The 21748-nt window shown below is 40.7% G+C and overlaps 1 protein-coding gene and 1 long non-coding RNA gene across 3 annotated transcripts in view; both read left to right on the top strand.

Annotated features, from left to right (window-relative positions):
- The window catches only part of LOC117026466 (uncharacterized), an 86720-nt gene extending 76896 nt beyond the window's left edge, over positions 1–9824 (top strand). The window contains exons 2-3 of one of the 2 annotated variants that reach the window (XR_004423779.1): positions 8667–8828; positions 9590–9824. This is a non-coding gene — a long non-coding RNA (uncharacterized LOC117026466). Of the gene's footprint in view, positions 1–8666; positions 8829–9451 lie in introns of both variants that reach the window. The other variant, XR_004423780.1, reaches the window with a different exon arrangement.
- Positions 9825–20319: 10495 nt separating this feature from the next.
- The window catches only part of DDAH1 (dimethylarginine dimethylaminohydrolase 1), a 142675-nt gene continuing 141246 nt past the window's right edge, over positions 20320–21748 (top strand). The window contains 1 exon segment of the mRNA XM_033115449.1: positions 20320–20775. Coding sequence (XP_032971340.1) covers positions 20473–20775 — 303 coding nt within the window. The 5' untranslated portion in view covers positions 20320–20472.

The raw sequence follows: 21748 nt of genomic DNA, 5'->3' as shown, positions 1-21748 counted from the left end.
TGATGTAACAGTAGTACACTGTGCAGCTCTAAAAAAAAAAAAAGAAAGAAACGCTCCTTAGTGTTTATATGGAAAGATCTCTGTTACGAACAGAATGTTTCTGATCCTCACCCCAAATTCACATGTTGAAGCTCTAATTCCCAATGTGATGGTATTTGTAAATACGGCCTTTGGGAGGTAATTTGGGTTAGATGAGGTCATGAAGATGATGCTCTCATGATGGGATTATTGTTCTTATAATAAGAGACACTGGCAAGCTTGCTGTCTCTCTCTGCCAAGTGAGAACACAGTGAGAAGGTGGCTGTCTGCAAGCCAGGAGGAGAGCTCTTACCAGAATATGAACATGCTGGCACCCTGATCTCAGATTTCCAGCCTCCAGAACTGTGAAAAAAATTAATTTCTGTTGTTTAATCCATCCAGTCTATGGGATTTTGTTATGGCAGCCAGAGCAGACTAATACAATCTCCAAGATTTATTTTTAGATAGAGAGAGAAAGGTGCCAAAGTAGTGTACGCTCAAGGTGGAAAAAAAAAGAAGAGAAAGTAATCTGTACTTGTACTGACTTGAATATATATTTTAAAATCCTGGGAATTAAGTGAGAAACTAATAGTGTTGGTTACTTGTTTTGGCATAGGAACTTGGCAGACAGAAAACAGGAGTGGAAAGGAGATGCTGCTGTATTTCTTATACTTTTTGATGCTTGAACCCTGTGAATGTGCTCCCACTTCAAGAAATTAAATAACTAAAATGTATTTAGAAATAATAACAAAAACATTTTACTTGGAAAACAAGATTATATTGAAAGAAGATTGCTGGATAGCAGAATAATTATAGCATAAATTGACATTTGATGCAGGCACAATTTGAAGAAGATGAAGGAATATAAACAGTTGAATTAAATTGCTTTCTCAGTCAGTTACTTAATAATCTCCATGACAGTGTAGATAGGTCTTACCTTCTACTGCTCTTTCTTTGGATCTGCACTGATTATTGTCAGCAGAGCTGAAGTACCCCACGTGACATGCATTTGATTGAAAATTGACGATGGTCACCAGCAATGCCAGTATGGTTCCTGAGAGGAATACCTTCTCCTTCATCTTCCCTCAGTTGGTGGTTCTCTATTCCAGGGCAGCAACTGCTGAGAAAAAGACCTGGTCATTCATTTGAAAGTCAATGCCTCTTCTGTGGACAAGGATGTAACTTTTCTTACAACTTACTTCGGTCAATTAAACATCCAATTGTTTTAGGAAAATTATGTCCTACTACCTCAGAGTGTTATCCTTAACTGTAATTCTGATCATTTCATTTCTGTTTAGCATCTATTAAAGAGTTCTTCTCCATTCATCATCTGGCCTCTACCTATCTCTCTACTCCCACCTACTCATATTGAGTGGTTTTGCCACGACCAAAAAGTGCCTTTCTTCCTGTCCCCATGCCTTCTTAAATTCCATTGCCATTGCCTGGACCACCCTTCTATTTGTTCCTTATGATGAAGCTCCCCCAAATGGAGGTGAGTGTTTTTCCTGACATCACCCTATATTTATTGAACATCATTGAGATTCTCCATAAACTTGTTCCTTCCCATCAGAATCAAGAAGTTCAGGGAGCATAGCATATTCATTTTGCCTCCCCAATGCTGACATCCAGTAGGCACTTGATGGTTGAATGAATGAATAAATATAAAGTCTGGCTGAAATGTTAAAGACAAAAATATCACAGTATCCTATAAGAAAATCCTAAACAATGGTTAGGGAAAATGCTTTAGGGGAGGATTCTAACTTTCTGCATTGTAAGTGTTATTTAGCCCCTGACTGACTTGCAAGAGCTGAATTCTGTCAGGACAATTCTCCACGAGCCTTTTGATTTTTTTTGGAAAGCTCTCCATTTTTTAATGTGTGTGTGTGTGTGTGTGTGTGTGTGTGTGTGTGTGTGTTTTGAAGACTCTGCTGGACATCCCCATACTAAGGCATCTCTGTGAGGATATTCTCTGTTTTAGAGCATTTTATTTCTAACATTTTAAAGCATAGACAGTTGCTTTCAATGAGTGGATTTTCATCCTTATCTCCAGAAAACCATACTTCTGCTTTGTGGTGAAGTCACATATCTATAGAAACACCCTGTGGCAGTGAGCCTTTGGATAGGAGTTCAGGTCCACATTTGCTTGCCAGAGAGCAAGCGTGACAGCAGGGTAAACTCTACTACTTTGTAACTTAGATATCTTTCTTACGCATCTTCCTCAAACAAGTCCGTTTAAAATGTTACAAAATTTGCAGAAGAAAAATCATTAGTATTTTCTAGCTGAAAGAATTCACTTTGCAAACGAAAGGGGCTGATTTTGGAGGATTTCAGCTGTGTCAGTAAGGCACTAGTGAGACAGGTTTTAAAAGTAAGCCCATTATCTTTTCTTAATTCAGTTTACCCTGAACAGAGTAGATAAAATAAATGCTTGAACTCCAATTATTCAGACATGCTTGTATGAACACGGCTTCATAACAATTTGTTTTCAGAGTTCACTGACTTTAATTGTCCTACTGATGCTGTTGAATTCTGTCCATTGATACATCTCATGCGTTAGTATCCATTTTCTATAGTAGCTTGAGATTTAATATACAGCATGATGACTGTAGTTAATAATATCATATTGTATACTGGAAATTTGCTAAGAGAATAGATTTCAGGTGTTCTTGCCACAAAAAAAAAAAAAAGAAAGAAAGAAGTAAATGTGTTAGGAGATGGATGTGTTAATTAGCTTGACTATAGTAATCATTGCACTATGTATACGGTTATCAAAACATCATGTTGTACTCCTTTAATATATACAATTGTTAATTTTTTAAAAAAAACCCAAGATTTGCAATAGATTGAATGCAGAAGGGGATGTGAGAACCAGCTGTCCTCCATTTTTCAGAAATGGAAAATAATGCCACGCAGTACATGTTTTTTGATTTGGAGATTATGGTTATTGTTTTTTTCATTAAAATATATTATTTGTGTCCACCTTGAAAAAAACCTAAACATAATTTATAGTAATGAGCACTATCACGAGCCTGAGTTCAATATATTTTTTAGCACAACCCTGACATTTTTCTCAATATAAATAGCACATTTGCTCTTGGTGACATGTGGCTAAAGACAAAACTTAAATCCAACAGAATTTTCTGGACCTTAGTTCTGATGCCATTTCTTGCAAGGTTTGGAGATAAAAATATTAGGAGTCCTGGAATATTTCCCACTCCAGAACTTTAGTTATTTTGCAGTCAGCACATCTGCAAAATTTCCAGATTGGCCCTCCTCCAGGAAAGAGTATCTTAATTAAATAATTAATTAAGCCCTTTTAAAAAGTCAGCAGTTCCCTGTGGGTTCCTTCTATAATTGCCTCTTCTCTCATCAACTAAAGGTTTACTCAATATAATGTTTTACGTATTTAAATCCAGCAATTGTTTACTATAAAGCTTATATGTCTCTGTTTGGTGTCATCATCTGTTCAAAATTGGAAGGTCCCAGAAGACAAGACACAGGTATCCTTCACTTATTTTCTCTATGCAACAATAAATGATATTAAATAGGTAGTAATTACTTTTAGTGTGATACGGACAGGAATCTATAAAAGCTGATAGAATGTGAATTTAACATGAACAAAGAAACTTACTGAAGCTCTGGTTGAGCTATAGAATGTGAATTTAATATGAACAAAGAAACTTACTGAAGCTCTGGTTGTGCTATTCATAGCTCACAGTAGCCTGTATCAGTTTCTAAGAATTTAGTATTATGTGAAAACAGCGATAAAATAGCCAACTCCCAATGACTCATAAGGTATATGTGTCCCTGATGTTGTGCGCCTGATTTTGCCCTAGGGCCATGTTTCTACCAGAGGCTGAAAAGGCATATAGGAGGTCAAATCAACCAATTTGCTAAATACTGATAGTTCTAGTAATAAGGGTACTTGAAAAGAAGCTGGTAATGATTACCTAAACCATTATTTTGAGGGCTTTTTGTGGAATTTAAATCTTGATGGTCAATTTGTATTAACAAATCAACATTTATTGAATGCATGGTTTGTAAAACCATGAACAAATTCCTTTTTCTGTCAAAAGCTCAGTATGTTATGCCTGACTGTATCCACAGGAGAAAATGAAATGGTTCATCTTGATAAACTAGAAGAACTTGGAGGAGCCAGCCTTAAAGACAAAACAGTTTTCTAGAACTGAAGAATTTAACCTTTGCTCTAGTCCTACCTCTGTCAGCCTTGTCAGCAGAAAAACTGTCATGGTTGATTTCAAATGAATCATCCTGGGCACTTTCCCCCCTCCCAAAACCACTTACCTGGCACTTCATGGAAATTACTACTGGTCCTTAGTGGTAGGTATGCAATATTAGACAGTACACACTGTTCATTATACCACAAAAGTTGAAAAAAAAGAACACATTATATATAATATAAATTATAAATAAATAAAAAAATTTCTCCTAAACTGGCTCCGTATCATTAAACTCAGCAGTTTTATAGTTAAGGTCTGAAACCACAGCCTTTTGGTCTCTTAGCTGCCAGTGTTCTTCCAGGAGAGATTAGGAAATGTTTGGCTTAGAGACAACCTTTAAAGAGTACTAAGAAATACATTTTGCCAGCTCTATTAGTATTACTTCTATTTATAAAACCCACATATTTCTTGATGTTTTTAAACTATTTGTAAAGTATGTTTATAACAACATTTCTTTCTCTTTTAAAACAACCCCAAACCCCTTAAGCATTCACTTCTTCAAGACAGACTTAGAGCATTTTCACTCCTGGAGTACATGTCTATGATCAAATACGATCATAAACTCTAACATGATTCAGAATCAGTTTTATGACTCCTACAGTTAGAGCCAGTGTTAGTTTAATGAGCTAGGAGCTGAGAAATAGATATCAAATGACACCTTGCACAGGTTCTGGTTCTCACTCCCCACATTTCTCATCTAGGTCCACAATCCTTAATCTGCAATTCGGAAATCCAAAAGGCTCCAGAAAGCAAGACTTTTTAGTAACAAATCTGGTGGCCTAAACTAATGAGAAGCTTTGTAATCCTTATTCTAATAGTCCCATCTCACTAAATGGGAATATTAATATGTTATATTATGGGGTGCTGCCCCAGACCCACTAGAAGTGTTATGTAAATGCATACACTCACTTTATTACCTAAAATCCAAAAAAGTCTAAATTTTGAAACCAATATGGTGCTGAAGATTTTGGATAGGGAATTGTGAACACTACCTTTCCTTACAATACTAAAGACTTTTACAAAATTATTGGGGGCAGTAACATGTTAAATCTTCCATTATTTATATAGGTGTCTAGTTGTTCCCGTAACACCTTGTACCACTTATATGATAATACTTACTATACTTATTATAACGTCCTAATAGTTTGTTTTCAATCTGGTATTTTCTAGATTAGACTGACAACTCTTTCAGAGAGAAATTATCTTTAAAAAAAAAATCATGTTTATTGTTTGTTTTCTGATTATAGCCTAAGTATACGCTCCTTCAAAAAAATTTGGAAAATACATAAAAATTTGAAGAAAATAAAAATCATACATAATCCTACTTCTTAAAGATAAACCAAAATTACTATTATATTTTATTGTCTTTTTTTCCTATGAACGATTTTAAAATACAACTGGTATTATATTAAAGCATTATTTTCTTTTTTTCCTAGTTTTATTGATATAGTTGATGTACTACACTGTGTAAGTTTCGGGTGTACTGCATAATGACTTGACATACATATATAGTGAAATGATTAGCACATTAAGTTTATCTAACATCCATAATGGATGGAAGCATTCTTTACAACATCATGACTTTTAGTGGCTGAAGAGTGTCCTACAGATATGGATGTACAATGATTTATTTAACAATTCTTTTATTGTGGAGCTTCCTAGTTGTTCCCTTTTTTTTTTTTAATAAATAGAGAAACTGTTTCTTAAGCAGATTATTAGCCACAGTGCCAAGTACGCTTAGTCACTCAATAAAAAAGTATTGAGTTAATTGAAGTTATTTTCATCTACTAAGATCGTAGTGCAAATCGGTTTTTTTGGTTTAATTAGATGCTTAGGGGGAGTCTGAAAGAATGAACTCTGGAGCTAGTACATCTTTTTTTTTTTTTTTTTTTTTTTTAGCTAGTACATCTTGGTTATGGAAGGAAGCAGTTTAAGCCTAGGCATGAGAATTGCTAACAGTGTGTGGGTGGGGAGCATTGGAGAACTTCTAAGATAAATTTTGACTCTGTCACAGTTTGACCTACTGATATAAGTGTTGAACTATATGCAATGCTTTCGTTCTTCCACTCTTCTGAAGGAGCTATTCTGTCGCATATTCTGTTTTCTCTTTTAATTGCGTGTAGTTGTTCCTATGAGAGCAGACATGTGCTCTTTGAATTGAATGTCTGTTTTAGAACAATGTGACAAAGAAATACTATCTTCTTAGATTCCGGTATCTGTTAAGATGGGTATAGTCATTTCTGGAAATTCCCGATTCAGATCTTGGTGAACTCTTCCAGGAAATGTGATTAGGCCAGCCCAACAGGACGCTCCCCCAAGCAAAACCAAGCAGATGGAAGTTGGAAGCACCATTTTCACCCTAAAGCGATTAAGACAAGACCCAGCAAACAAAACTAGCATTATTTAATTGTCATTTTGATAATACTCACACGTGCTCCACCTCCAGAATGCCTGTTCCCATACCATGAAGAACTAACACTGCCTGTTTTGATTTATGGCCAAACCTACTTTGCTTTCAGACTGTGTGAACATTGTCATAATACTCAAAAAAAAACCCCACAAACAATTAGTGCTGCAAACACTGGTCATGGTAATATTAATATGCGCTAATTTGTTTAATTTAATTAAGCATTTAATTTCCTTCTGGTATTTTTTTATAAAAGAAACAAGAGGGTGGAAAAGTAATCTCTGGTTATTAACTACTTAAAGTTTTGCAGTTATTACCTCTTGGCCTATTGCAAACCATGACTCTTTTAAAAGCAAAGTGCAAATTAAAGTAAAATAAAAATTACGTTTGCATTTTCAAAAGGCAATGAAAATATAATTCCTTTTAAAGGTTGTATTGGTTCCACCATATTCCTTAAATAAATATTATAAAGTAATTTAAAGTATACAGAATACAATATTATAGAGCAATGTAAGGCCCTAGAAACTATTCCCCCAAATGTGAACAGCCCACTCTTCATCAGTTGACATTCACCCGTCTTTCCTGAAAATGCCCAGCTTCTTCCCCTGATCTCCATCTTACCAGTCGACGACCATTTCTGAGGTTGGATCAGAACGATGAGGATCAGAACGACGTTGCAATGAAGCAGACAATACTGTGACGTTCAAGAAATATGAACTAGGTTATAAAAGGAAGCGTACAACTGAAAGGATAATCCCTACAATTAATTTGGATGTCAGAAGAGTTCTTGGCAAAAAGCGAATATAAGTTGAAACCTCTTTCTTCTTAAAGAGGCAGTGTATGGTCTTTGTGGGAATTCATAGGTTTTCCATAAAAGTGCAATTGTGATTGGTTTATATAGTAGTCTCCCCTTATGTGTTGGGGATATGTTCTAGGACCCCCAGTGGATGCCTGAATTTGTGGATAATACCGAACCCTATATATACTGTTTTTTCCTATACAAACATACATACCTATGAAAAAGTTTAATTTATAAATTTTATAAAAAGTTACAGTAAGAGAGTAACAATAACTAATAATAAAACAGAACAATTATAACAATATACTGTAAGAAAAGTTATGTCACTGTGGTCTTTCTTTCTCTTTTTGATAACTGAGCTGATAACCAAAATGGCTACTAATTGACTAACGGGCTGGCGCATGGATATGCTGGACAAAGGGATGATTCATATTCCGGGCAGGACGGATAGGATGATGCAAGATTTCACCACACTATTCAGAATGATGCACAATTTAAAATTTATAAATTGTTTATTTTTGGAATTTTTCATTTAATTTTTTTGGACTGCTGTTGACCCTGGGTAATTAAAACTGCAGAAAACAAAATCATGGATAGGGGCTGGGGACTACTGTATAACATTCTTGTCCCCTTTCTCCCTAAAATGATGTATCTGTCACAAGCATTCCCCCAGGACAAAAACAACAACAAGAAATTTTGCTTTCCAAGGCAATCTTGCTTTTTTTCCTTTGTTATTTTAAAAAAGTCTTACTTTAAAAGACCTTTCTAAACTGTTTCCACTTTTGAGTTGGCAGCTGGCATAGTTAATTTTTTCAATTATAATAAATACATTACAATTATCTTAAGAACTAAACAAAGAACTGAAGCCTCTATATTAGGTTGTAAAAGCAAAAAATATCTTAGACTACTAAATTACAGATAATCTATGCAATGACTTATATTAATGCATATACTGATTTGCTGAGGTGTTTAAATAATTTCTCGAAAATTTAGTAAGTAGCTACTTATGTGATCTGTATGCTGATAAATCACCATTTTCTTCTAGTTTTCACATAAAAACTGAAATATATATAATGGAGATAGTAGTGTGAATCATACACCATTTTAAAAGAGTTAAATAATTGGCATGAGTTAGTTTTGATTTACATGTAAACTACACTCTTATCTGTAATACCTCCAGGATGTGTAATATTTTCCGTAGGTGATGTTTTCTTAGGATGATTTTTTGTGCTGATTTCTCTGACTCTGGATGACGCTCACGTCAGACATCGTTAGATCTGTGGCGGACACTGTGCTACTTGTAAAAGGCTATGGAAGAGCCTGAAGGCAGGTGGCCCCTCAATGGCAAACTCCTCATCATTGGGTAAGCTTGTTCAGTGGAGCCCTTTCCTTGTCTCAGGCTCTCGGCTAGGTGCTGATCCTCAGTTTCCTTACTTTTGAAACGAGGTTAACAATACCACCCACATTCCAGCTCTTGTGCATGGCGTTTTCTTTTCTTTCCTCAAACACATTAAGCTCCCTCTCACCTTTTGCCTTTGCTTATATGTTCCCATAGTTTAGAATGCTCTCTCCAATTTTGGTTAATACCTACCCATCTTGCAAGTCTCAGCTCAGAGGTCACCTCCTCAAGGAAGCCTTCCTTGATCCCCCGGATAGATGGAATTTCTGTTATTGTATTGATACATGCTCAGGGTACTCAGTTCTTTTATAGCACTTAGTTTGTAAGTATTTAATTATATGATTCTTTTATTAATATCTGCTTTCCCTGCTTCATCGTACTAGTACCTAGCACTAGTTGGTAAATAACACTAGTTTGTAAATAAATTTGTGTGTATGGACCCTGATTTTAATTCAGGAAAAGTTAGCTCAGGAAATGGAAAGCAAATTCTCTGAGAAAGTTATATACATACTATACTGGAATAATAACAGAACTTGGAGAATAAGAAGAATATGGTCAATTAATGATGGGCCTGTTTTCATCAATAGGTATCATGTATTTCCTCTCTCTTTGAGTCTGGACAGGCCTGTGACTGCTTTGACCAATACAGGAAGGTGGAAAGGATGCCATGCTAGTTCCGTGTGTGGCCCTTAAATGGCCTAGCAGCTCCCACCTCTCACCTCTAGGAAACCAACCACCAATGAAGAAGTGAGACGGCTCTGAGACCACCATGTTGTGAGAAGTCCAAGCCACATGCAGAGGCCCTGGAGGAAGAGACTCTTGTGGAGAGAGAGAGATCAAAGAACATTGAAGCACAGGAGATGTGAGTGAGGAATCCAACTTGGAAGTGAATCCTCCAGCTCCAGCTGCCCCAACCAATTCCACATGGATCAACCATCTAGACAAACTCCTGATCCACAAGTGATCAGCAGAATAAAATGATTGTTTTAAGCCATTAAGTTTTGGGGTAGTTTGTTATGTTGCAATAGATAACGATAACAAAGAGTGAAAAACACACATTCATAATGAGGAGGAATTCAGGAAAGATAATTCAGAGGAGAAAATAGGTGAAGGGTAAAATAAGGGAATGTGTAACAACCACCTGAGAGCTAAGAGTTCAGGTAATCAGGATGGTGAGGCTCTCTCTATAAAATCACTAGAAGTTTCCAAGCTCCCTATTTATGTGTGATGCAGGCCCTAATTTATAAGACCCCTATTATAATTTGATACTGGTGCTGGCACGAAAACAATGTGGGGAAATAATCTGACACTATTTTTTGCATGACCTATATTTCTAAGGGTTGTGCCTGTACATTGTCAAGCATATGGAATATAAATAACTTAAGTTATTTAAAATGTAAATTTTCACCAACATTCCATACAAGACGGTTCCCAGGGGAAGTTGGGCAACAATTTTGTTATAATGGGTTTTGACCCTAGAATTGATAAATGAATTCATTTATCATAAGTGTAACGGGAAAGTGTGGGGACAGAGTCCCAGAGAGCAGTTTCCAGGCTCTCGGCCTCACGTGGAAAGGTGCTGGCTCAGGTAGTAAATGGCCATCAACTGTGATTGGATGGCCATCAGCTGTGGCTAGCTGGCCGTCAGCTGTAACCAGTGAGCCATTGGGCACTAATATAACTGCCGTGGCTGAGCTAGCAAGGGCAGATTCCAGTTAGCAAGTGAGGTTGGTTGGCAGAGAAGCGGATGGCAGGTTGCGGATCGTGTGGCTCCTGCTTCCTGTGTCTCCAACCCAGCCGCCAGCGGGAACATAGTGGTATGACTCCCCTACCGTGGGCTCTGTGGGTGTTCCTTTTTGGCCTCACCATGTCCTGCGTTCTTATGTGGGGAGCGGAACCAGAGACTCGGCGTGACACCCTACATGATAGAAAGAGAAAAAGGAGTAACTTTCATTGAAAGCCAATTATTGTCAGCTTTTGCATATTTTATTCTTCCTCTCCTCTTCCTTGTTCTTTATCATCATCATCATCACCATTACCATCATCATCACAGAAATTGAGAACATATGTTGAGTGTTTATATGCTGCAAAGCCTACATGGATTTTCTCATTAATCATTATAATACCATAAGGTAGATGTCATCTTCATTTTACAAATGAAAAATATCAAAGTTCTGTGAATGAAACTGGTTGACCAGGACTGTACAGGAGTTAAGTCGTGGAGCCAGGATTTGAACAAAGGGCTATCTGAATACTGACTATTTCATTGTGTTAATTGATTTCAAATTTTTGTTTCAAAATGTGTCAAAGATCCACAAAAAGTAAAAAGTTGATATTTTGACTATTTTATCCATTTAATAACATTTTGAGCTGCTTTGTACATAAATGACATCATTTGTATTTTAAACCTTTGTTATATGGTAATAAATTTACCACTAGATTGAATTTTAGCAAAAAATACTCAAAACATAATAAGTGGCATCAATTAGATGTAAGTATAGATAAATTAGAATCTAATGGCATTTATGACATAAAAAAATTATTACAAAATGTCCCACAATATGACATACAAAACATCTTTGTTGTTGATAGTGCAAGCCACGGGAAGACATATCTGAACCACTGCAGCAAAATTAAGCAGTGGGAAGGATAAGGAGAACATATTTTTTACATTGTTTAAGTGAATTTTATTTAATCCTCTTAATATTCATCGAAGATTGGTATTACTATTCCTGTCTTACATATGAGGGTCTGAGGCTTAGAAAGTTTAAGCAAATCGTGTACGATCACACAGCTGTCACAGAGCCAGGATTCAAACCCACACTGTGAACTCTCTACTGCCCTACGGCAATTAACAAGCATCTGAAGCAATAGAATCACAGACTCTTGGAGCCGGGAGGGGGCCTAGTATAATCTTATTTTGTTAGAACGGAAATCCATTCTTATGAAAATGGGCTGATGAGCGTCGAGAGAGGCGAATGCTATCCACTGCTTTAATTAAGCCATTCTCTAAACACCTGAATTAAAGATTCAGCGATAAAAAAATGTGTGTATCTGCCAAGAGCTCTTCAGACTAGCAAGTAATACAGTACTGTGTGGTGGGAGTGAAAACAGGGATACAGGTGCCTCACATCCAGCCTGGGGTGGGGGGAAGGGGTGATGCCTTTACTGAGTCTTAAATGAGGGTTAGGAGTTACCCGAACAGGGATGGGTCAAGCACATTCCAGGTGATAGAGCCCGATGTGCAGAGGTGCATGTAAGAGAAAGGATGGGGAAGTGACTAGCATGAGGATGGGCAGGGGAGTCCTGTGGGCCATGCTAAGACATTTGGACTTCATTCTGAGGGTCCTGGGAGGCTGTGGGGACAGAGCCAGGAGTGCAGTTTCCAGGCTCTCGGCCTCACATAGAAAGGTGCTGGCTCGGGTAGTAAATGGCCATCAATTGTGATTGGATGGCCATCAGCTGTGGCTAGTTGGCCGTCAGCTGTAACCAGTGAGCCATTGGCCACTAATATAACTACCGTGGCTACGCTAGCAGCAGATGGTGGCTGGCAAGCGCGGATTGCAGTTAGCAAGGGGTTGGTTGGTTGGTTGGTTGGTTGGTTGGTTGGTTGGCAGAGAAGCAGATGGTGAATTGTGCATAGTGTGGATCCTGCTTTCTATGTTTCCAACCCAGCCTCCAGCAAGAATATAGTGGTGTGACTCCCCTATCTATGGCTCCATTGGTGTTCCTTTTTGGCCTCACCATATCCTGCGTTCTTGTGCGGGGAGCGGGAGCAGAGCCCCTGCATGACAGAAGCCACTGGAGGATTTAGGCAAGAGAGTGACATGGTCAGTTTTGCAGTTTAGAAAGATGACTCTGAAGAGAAGTCTGTTGCAATAATCCAGAAACCAATAATATGTTATGGACTAGGTGGTGGCAGAGTGTGTGGAGAGACATGGAGGGATTTGAGCTGTTTTAAGGAGATTAATCTGTCAGAACATGATTATTGATTAAATGTAGAAGCAAAGGAGATGGTGAAACTAAGGATAACATGCAGATTTCTGGCTTGAGCAACTCTCGGTGTGAATGGAAGAGAGAATGAAAAGGGAGAAGGAGCAATTCTGAAGAGAACGCAATGAATTTGGCTTTGGAGTTCCTGTTGGACAGCCAAACAGAGACGTCTTCTAGGCAGTTCTGAAGCTCCGAAAAGAGCACAGGACCAGAAATGAAGGTTTGGGCATTGTTGTCATTAAGGTGGTATTTGAAGTCATGGGCCTGGATTAGTTCACCTGCAGGAGAGCGTAAGAAGTGCTGGAGGAAAAGAGAGTGAGGCCAGGGAACTCTGGGAAACACCAACATTTAAAAGAAATGGAACAGAAGGGGGCGGGGAGAGACAGAGAGAGAGTAGAAAAGAAGGCCAGAGTGTAGTGTCCCTTATGCAAAAGAGGAAAGCATGAAGGAGGATTCCTGGGACAGGTGTATTCTAATGCCATTAAAACAGTTGTGGATTGTTAGCACAAGAACAAACATGACAATTCCCTGGTATTGCAAAACTGACATTTTTATTGTTTTTCATAAGGAAATGAAGCAATTTAATTTCATAAGGAAATGAAGGGGCTTATCAGAGCCCTGGAGAGTGCCCGTGTGTGTGTGTGTGTGTGTGTGTGTGTGTACATGCACACATCCATATGTATAACAATTTCAACTGTAAAGAAATGTTTTTCTATTCTTCCACATTTAAACTGCCTAAATTTTGAAAAGGCTTTTCCCTTAATCTATTTCTTCCACCACAAATATACATTTGGGAAGAAATAATCATTAAAAATAGTTTTAGAAAGATAATGTTGCAAAAAGCTCTGAAAAACTGAAAAAAAAAAGAGAAATGTACAGGGCCACACTAATCTCTGCAAATCCTCATAATACACCACACTCTTTGTGTTCAAACTCAATACATTTATAGAGTACTTTGTACTTTTCAGTCTACTTTGATCATCTCATTAGCCCCTAATGTGGTTGTAATGAAATGGATGACGCTGGCACCAAAGAGTGACTACACTGCTAAGAGAAAGTAATAAGCAGCATAAGAGAGGACTATAGAAAGAGTTATGGAAATTCAAAAAAGGAAAATGTTGCTTACATGGGAGAAGGTGAGGAGACGAGAAGTTGGACCTTTGAAGAGCCAAGAACACTTACTGAATGCTTCCAGTGGTCCTGTGATGGAGGTAGGCACTGTATGCGTTATATCATTTGAAGAACTTGGATACATTGACTGGAATGGGTATTTTACACAGTGGCAGATGGAAACTTTGGTATTTATCATAGTGGCTGGCACCGATAGCCATTAATATTAGTGGTTCTCATTAATTGAATACTTCCTGGTGCCAGGTGCAATGCTAAGGCCCTTTTTATGTGCTGTCACATTTCAGCCTCAAAACAATTCAGAGAACAAGGTATTGTAACATTTACTTTACACATAAATTCAAGTGACTCACTCAAGTAAGGCCCCTGGTGAAAAAACAAATGGCATACTCAGCTAACAATTTTGAAGAGAATGTTTAATAAGGGAAATGTTTTTAGAGGTGTGGGTAGAATAAAAAAACCAACAAAGGATGTTGAGGAACTCAGCGACTAGCAAAAATGGGAAGCCATTATCACCCCTAGATGTAGGTAATTCAAGTAGTTCAACCGAGGTGTAGTAAATTGGCCACTTCTTTCTAGAGCATGGAAGTTAGGAATTCTAACTTGGCTAATTTCATTGACATGTTTACATCAAACATGTGCTTGATGGTTATGTCAGATCCATCGATTACTTCTGCAGCTACTCTGGTCAATATTCTCAATGTAGAATTCGCAATGCCAGGAAACACTATGAGAAGCTGGAGAGAGGTGACCAGAGAGTTAATGGTCCCAGGCACCACATCCATATGTGTTGAATATTGCCAAATGCTCTGTCTGAAAATGCTGAGTCACCTATTTTCCACATCTTTCAAAAAATATAATGTCATGCGCTTAAAAGTGGGTTTATGTGCTGCTTACTTCCACGTAGGTAGTTACCTGGGGTTATCAGAAACTAGCTGGGAGATGGAATCACCAAACAAGGTCCACCAGACAGAAGCTGTGGTTGTAGAAGAATGCAGCTGTTGCGAGAACAATGAAAAAGCAGGAAGGGAAGAAGAGAAATAAGCACCTTTTTGACCTCTCTCTCCCTCGGCCCTCCCATCCTTGTAGTGTCTCCCATTGGCCAAAGCCAACAATGATGGGATCCCAGGTGACATAGTCCACGATGCACAGTCCTCCAGGACTTACAGCAAGACAGGAAATGGTGGACAATGGGTCTGGGGCACATCAAGGCTACACAACTAGAATACAAGAGGGCTGGGAGTCAATGTCAGCTTCATCACGCCTTATTCACCGCTTTTCTGCCTTCCTCTACCATACATAATGTAGGTGCTTGGTAAATAATTCTTTAATAAATGAATTCCCAGATGAAAGTTGAAGAAACCTCAGGAGGCTACGTATCTTGACTTTAGGAACCAGAGCCCTGGCTACCCTGGAACCATATCCTAGTCTGTAACCTACTACTTGCCCCTTTGACCAAACATCGCTCACTCCTTGGACGTCAAAGGTGCTCTGCGGCAATTGGTTTCTGCCACAGTAAAGGTGTTTGTGTCAAATTTAATGATTCTCAGGACTTACTGTGACATTGCAGATGTATGGTGCTTACTTGATCCAGTATTTCTAGAACTTGGGGTGCATGAGGACACCCTTGAGCCCTCATTCCATTTTAGGATTCCAACCTCTACCCCCAAACACTCATCCTCAATAAAAGTAAATCTTGTATTTGCTAAAAATAGAGTAAGAAAGGAGTAACGCAGGAATAATTGTTTAAATCCTGAAATATTTGCTATCCAAAATTGACATCAAATGCAGGTACCAGCAATATTACCAAGGAAAAAGAAAAATTGCCTCTCTATCAGGCGTGTTCCGCCAGGAGAATAGAAACAGCTGTAGTTATTTCAAATAGAGGGACTTTAAACAGGGAATTAGTTACAATGGTCTTGAAATGTGTGCAAGAGTGAAGAGCAATTTGACCAGAAGCCTCACCTTATCCTTTACAATTACATTCCCGTACCTAGCACAGTACCTGGTATGTAGCATGTATTTAATAAATACATATTGAATCTATGATAAAATTTGTGAATGAGATTTGATCTGTCAACCTAGAAAGACCAGGGGTTCAGTTGGAAAGAATTAGGATAACTCTAGGACTCTGATAATTTAGTGGATGTAGATATGTGCGTGGCCTTTGATAGGAAATCATGTACAAAACCTTCTGTTCAAATATGTCAATGGAGGGGCCAGCCCGGTGGCTCAGGCGGTTAGAGCTCCATGCTCCTAACTCCGAAGGCTGCCGGTTCAATTCCCACATGGGCCAGTGGGCTCTCAACCACGAGGTTGCCAGTTCAATTCCTTGAGTTCCGCAAGGGATGGTGGGCAGCGCCCCCTGCAACTAAGATTGAACGCGGCACCTTGAGCTGAGCTGCAGCTGAGCTCCCAGATGGCTCAGTTGGTTGGAATGCGTCCTCTCAACCTCAAGGTTGCTGGTTCGACTCCTGCAAGGGATGGTGGGCTGTGCCCCCTGCAACTAGAAAATGGCAACTGGACCTGGAGCTGAGCTGCGCCCTCCACAACTAAGATTGAAAGGACAACAACTTGACTTGGAAAAAAAAAGGCCTGGAAGTACACACTGTTCCCCAATAAAGTCCTGCTCCCCTTCCCCAATAAAATCTTTAAAAAAAAAAAAATCTGTCAATGGATAATACTTATTGAGCACTTATTAGGTGCTAGGTACTATTATAAGCACTTTTCTAAGCACTTTGCATTATTGATTTAACCTTCATAATAACCCTATGATAATGGGTTCATTATTTTCCCTTGTACAGAGGAGGATGAAACTGTGGCAAAGAGCTTTTAAGTAACATGTGTAAGATCATACAATAAGAAAATAGCAGAGCCAAGCCTTTACGCACAAAGTCTGGCTCCAGAAGCTACTCTCAGTCTCCACACCTACGTGTCTCCATTGCTCAAGTGATGAAAGCTTAGCCCACCTCTCTACCTTTATTTCCCACTTTCCCCATTGTACTGTGGACAAGAAGCCAACCCCCATCTTCTTTCTGGGCCCACAGAGGCTATATTTCCAAGAGCTTCCTTGTGGTTATCATAGCTGTGTGACTGAGTTCTAGCCAAAGGATTGTGAGCACAGGGGCATCCTTCTTGACCTGACCCAGTAAGTCTCTCAAACATGGTGCTGTATGTTCTTTCCCATTCTTTCAGCTTGAGGAAAGTGGGCATGGTAAACTTGATACCAAATTTTGAAGAGCTGGAGCCACAAAATGGAAGAAAGTTGGATCTCTGAATGTTGCTTGGAGAAGAGTCCGGCACCAATCAGGAAAATCTGTGTTAGGCTTTAAGTGAACGTGAGATACATGTCTATCAACTTTGTACCATCATACGAGTATGTGTTGGGGTTGGTTTGTTACTGCAGCTAGAGTTATCTTAACCAAAACTTATGTGAATTGAGCTGAACTATTCCATGAACATGTGTCTGGCTTTCGCACATACTTTTCATTAGAATTCTCAATTATTCACATCCTAAAGGCCTAAACCAAGTCCAACTGTCTTTAAGCAGCTTTCTTCCATCCCCATCAGCCACAGAGATCTCTCTCTCTCAACTTCCTGTAACATTTTGTTGTCTCTACTTCTGTGCCCTTACCCATATCTCCAAATACGGATGTCTTGTTTTTTCAGTGAGATTCTCAAGGTCAAGGATCATGTTTTTATGCTTTTGTATGACTCTGAAGTACATAACAGGGTGTTGTGCCTTGGGAATTTTCAATAAATATTTGTGGGGAAAATGAATTTATAAATGTATTAGGTTCAATACAGTCCATTGACCTAAAAACAGTTCTTCATTGCTCAGGCAGAAGGTATGTAAATTATAATTTAGACAGTTGGTGTTTTTATTATTCTTTTCAACAATATACACATTCTAACACTTTTTGACAACTGCTTAGAGGAGGCAGAATGTGTGCTTATTAAATTTCAGATGACACAGAACGAGAAGTAATAAATAATGTGCAAGATGTCAGAATCAAAATTAGACAAGTTGGAATGAAGCAGATAACATTTAATAGGGATAAAAGTATGAATTTAGACTTTAAAAAACCAAGAGCCCAATTTATAGGAAAAAAACTTTCAGGTTTCAATTGGCTGTAAGGCTGACATGAGCCCAGAGTGGTACACAGGACTCTGTTCAGTTAGGCTCAGTAACTGGATGTCAGGCAAAGCATTCAGGCTCTGATAAGGCATGGGCATGAATTAAGGTTGCTAGGGAGAGGCCAACTGCAGGTGGATGGAGCCTCAATTTGGAGTAAAGGAGTGAACTACATCCTACATTTTAACCTGGGCTCAGCACATGGGTCAACTTTCACCTGTAGCAGTGGTGGGAATCCACTGTCTGAAGATACCATTCAGTGATTTCTGACACTGAGCTGCTGCCAATGGCGCATCCTGGGCCCCCTTTTTTTTTGCCTTAGAAGTAGAACCTAGTAGGTCTTAAAGGTTTATTTTACTTTTGGTCCCACTCCTCAGTGTCAGGGTCAAAGATGTCCTTCACTTAAGACCCCTCATCTTTAAAGATAAGAAATGCCACATCATCTGGGTAAACTCAAGTTTTACCTTTGGGAGAGGGGAGACAAGGCAGATCACATCTTCTCTGACCTCAGCTGGGACAACTGTTCTACCATTCTTAGATAGATCTGCTCCTAGAAACCTTTATATCCTGAAAACTGGGGTCAGAGTTCTGGCAAGAAGGCTATGACCCAGGCCTTGGAAACAGACTACCAAAAAAGCAAATACAATATGAATCACTATTAATAAAAGCCTAGCATCTGGAAAAAGGGTTCTGTTGTAGTCTGTGTGGGGTCATACCGCACAGGTAGAATTGTTTTTATTTCCAGATACCATGATTTAAGAGGCATACAGGCAAACTGGTGTGTCTCAAAAGGAAGATGACCAGAATGCTGCTTGAAGGGGTTTAAAAACCAAATCACTAGTTCCTTTTTGGTGATTCAGGCTCAAGGCCTGGAAGGGGTCAGGATGGTGGGGCGGGGGTAGTATCAGGCAGAATAGACATCAGAACTGTCTACAAATATGTGAATGCTGTCTTGTGAAAGAACACTAGCATGTTGGGTAATGCCAAGAGGCAGAACTCGGACCAGTGGGATTTAAGCCCAAAATGAAGTTTTTAACCATATAGCTCTTCAAAAGTGGAATACACTTTCTAAGGAAGAGAGGTTTAAAATGCTCGAGATCTAATGACTGTCATATGTGTTTTAGGTGGAATTCAAGAACATTGTGTAGGAAGTTAGATGAGAGGGTTTCTAAGGTTCCATTCAAATCTAATATTCTATGATCTAATCAATCTTTACATTAGAAATGTATTACACAAGGTGAGGAAAGATTATTACCTGAGATTATTTTGGTGTTATAACCTGGTTTTTGAAGTGGATATTCCCCTCAAAAATAGCAGAAATACCATTAAGAAGGAAAAGGCACTCCCTGCGGGGTATGGGAAAAGAAACGTTCAACAGATACCACGGGAATTCTAGAATCTGTACAGGCTGAGGGGAAGGCCCGGGAGGCTGGAAACCTTTTCTCAGTAGCAAGTAATTGTAATGCTACACGGTGGACACCGCACAAGGTGAGCACAAGTCTGTCGTGGGGAAAGCAAGTTTGGTCTTTGCCTCCTTACCTCTGTGGGCCCTGGAAACAAACACACCAGAATCACATTGTGAGCGCGGCTTGTCCTTGAAATACTGTAAGTTTCTATGTCTCTATTTTTCTTCTTGTATGTGTTTCTCGGACCCTCCCTCTTTCTCAAAGACTGTAAGAAAAATGATCTTTATATACTCTCGAATCTCACGTGGGGCGAGAGGTCATTTGCAGAGAAAGTCAAGGTAATGTGCACTGGGTACGAAGGCAGATTCTCAAGCTAAGTAAGAACTGCGGGAGATGCGGGGTGGTGGAGAGTAGGAAGAGAGGTCAAACTATTTACCCACAAAAGAAGCATCCCATCCTGTGCCTCCTGACCACCAAGAAGCCTTTCAGTCACTCCCCAAGTTCTCCTCGGAGGAGATGCGAGATATGCACCTGCGGCAGAATACAGGTAACGTCAGGTCCGGGTACGGTGACTGTGCGCCGAGGTTCCCCCACCTGCGCCCACCTCTCGCGCTCACCGCTTCCACGGTCGACCCCCGTTCCCCGCCCTCCAGCCCCACTCTGGGTGCGGTGCTCACCGCTCCAACTCCGGCCTCGGCTACCGCAAAACCCGGGAGCGCCGGGGTGGGCGCGCGGGCTGCGCGCGGACCGGCGCCCGGAGCTCTGGGCATGCTCAGTCGCGCGGGCAGGGCTCCGGGCGCGAGCGGGCTCGCTCTGCATCACATTCATCGGCTGCCAAGGGGAGCCGCCGGGCGCTCTCAGGCTAGGCGCGCGCTGCCCGCGGGAAGTGCCGCTGCCCACCCCCGCCGTTGCGCCCCCAGCCGCCGCCTCGCCGCCGCCCGGAGTCATGGCCGCGCTCGTCCACCGTGCTGTCTTCGGCCAGGCCACCCACGCCGTGGTGCGGGCGCTCCCCGAGTCCCTCACCCAGCACGCTCTGAGGCGCGCCAAGGGCGACACGGTGGATTTCGCCCGCGCGGAGCGGCAGCACGAGCTCTACGTGGGCGTGCTGGGCAGTAAGCTGGGGCTGCAGGTGGTGACGCTGCCGGCGGACGAGAGCCTCCCCGACTGCGTGTTCGTGGAAGACGTGGCCGTGGTGTGCGAGGAGACTGCCCTCATCACCCGACCCGGGGCACCGAGCCGGAGGAAGGAGGTAACTGCCCTCCGGGCCACACGAGGGGCGCGGCCGGGGACGCGCGCCGGGCCCTCCCCTGCTGCCCGCGCCCGAGTTGCTTGGGGAATCGCGGGATTGGATCCGTGGCTAGTTCAAAACTTGCCATTTTGGGGGGGAGGTTGTGTATATACGAGTCAGAGAGAGAGAGAAGTTCATTGTTCGCGCCTCCCGGCTGTCGGCGCAGCTTGGGTGCCTTCGAGACAGCCCGATTGAGTGTGGTTGTGCGGACTCGGGCAGGTGGGTGGGGTGGGGAATCCATCTCACAAGCAATTTTCTTTGGAAAGATTAAAAAGCGGAAAAGACAATGCAATTCTGAGTGTTTCCCAGGGGCAGTAAGGGGTGCCGCTCCAGGCCGACGGGTAGAGACTGGGCGAGGACTCCAGGGGGTAGTGCCAGTTGGTTACACTGGAGCCCCCAAGTCCTGCTTGGAGCTGGGAGCAGGGCGCACCAGATGAATGAACGGGGTGTCGGTGCCCACAGACCTAGAGTGTCCCAACTTACTTTTCAGTGGTGGCGAGTGAACCTGCAGAAAGGGACTGGCAAGTGAACGAAAACAAGGGGCGTGGTTTGTTGGTGACCTGGGGTCAATGTGCGCATGAAATAGCCTAGGTTTGAAAAACCGTACTTGGTGTTGGGGGGGGGGGGGGGTGTGTGTGTGTGTGTGTGTGTGTGTGTGTGTGTGTGTGTGTGTGTGTGTGTGTATTTAATTAGAAATAGTTGTTTCACAAATTCCGTAATATTTGTTCTCAATATTTTAAAACATAACAGAGCTTTTTGTGTTCTCAAGGGATAGCGATTACTTTAGAATATTGCAGCTTGTGAAAATGGCTGTGATGGCTTTAAACACAAGGTAGGTTAGTGAGGAGAGACAAATCGAGTGAGATTGGATTTTAAAATGCCATCTGGTCTGGGATTCTTCTCATTGTCCTCTGAGCCAAGGCTCAAGACTCAG

Source organism: Rhinolophus ferrumequinum, chromosome 9 (genome assembly GCF_004115265.2).
Source record: "Rhinolophus ferrumequinum isolate MPI-CBG mRhiFer1 chromosome 9, mRhiFer1_v1.p, whole genome shotgun sequence".
Taxonomy (NCBI): domain Eukaryota; kingdom Metazoa; phylum Chordata; class Mammalia; order Chiroptera; family Rhinolophidae; genus Rhinolophus; species Rhinolophus ferrumequinum.
This window is presented reverse-complemented; position numbering and strand designations above follow the sequence as displayed.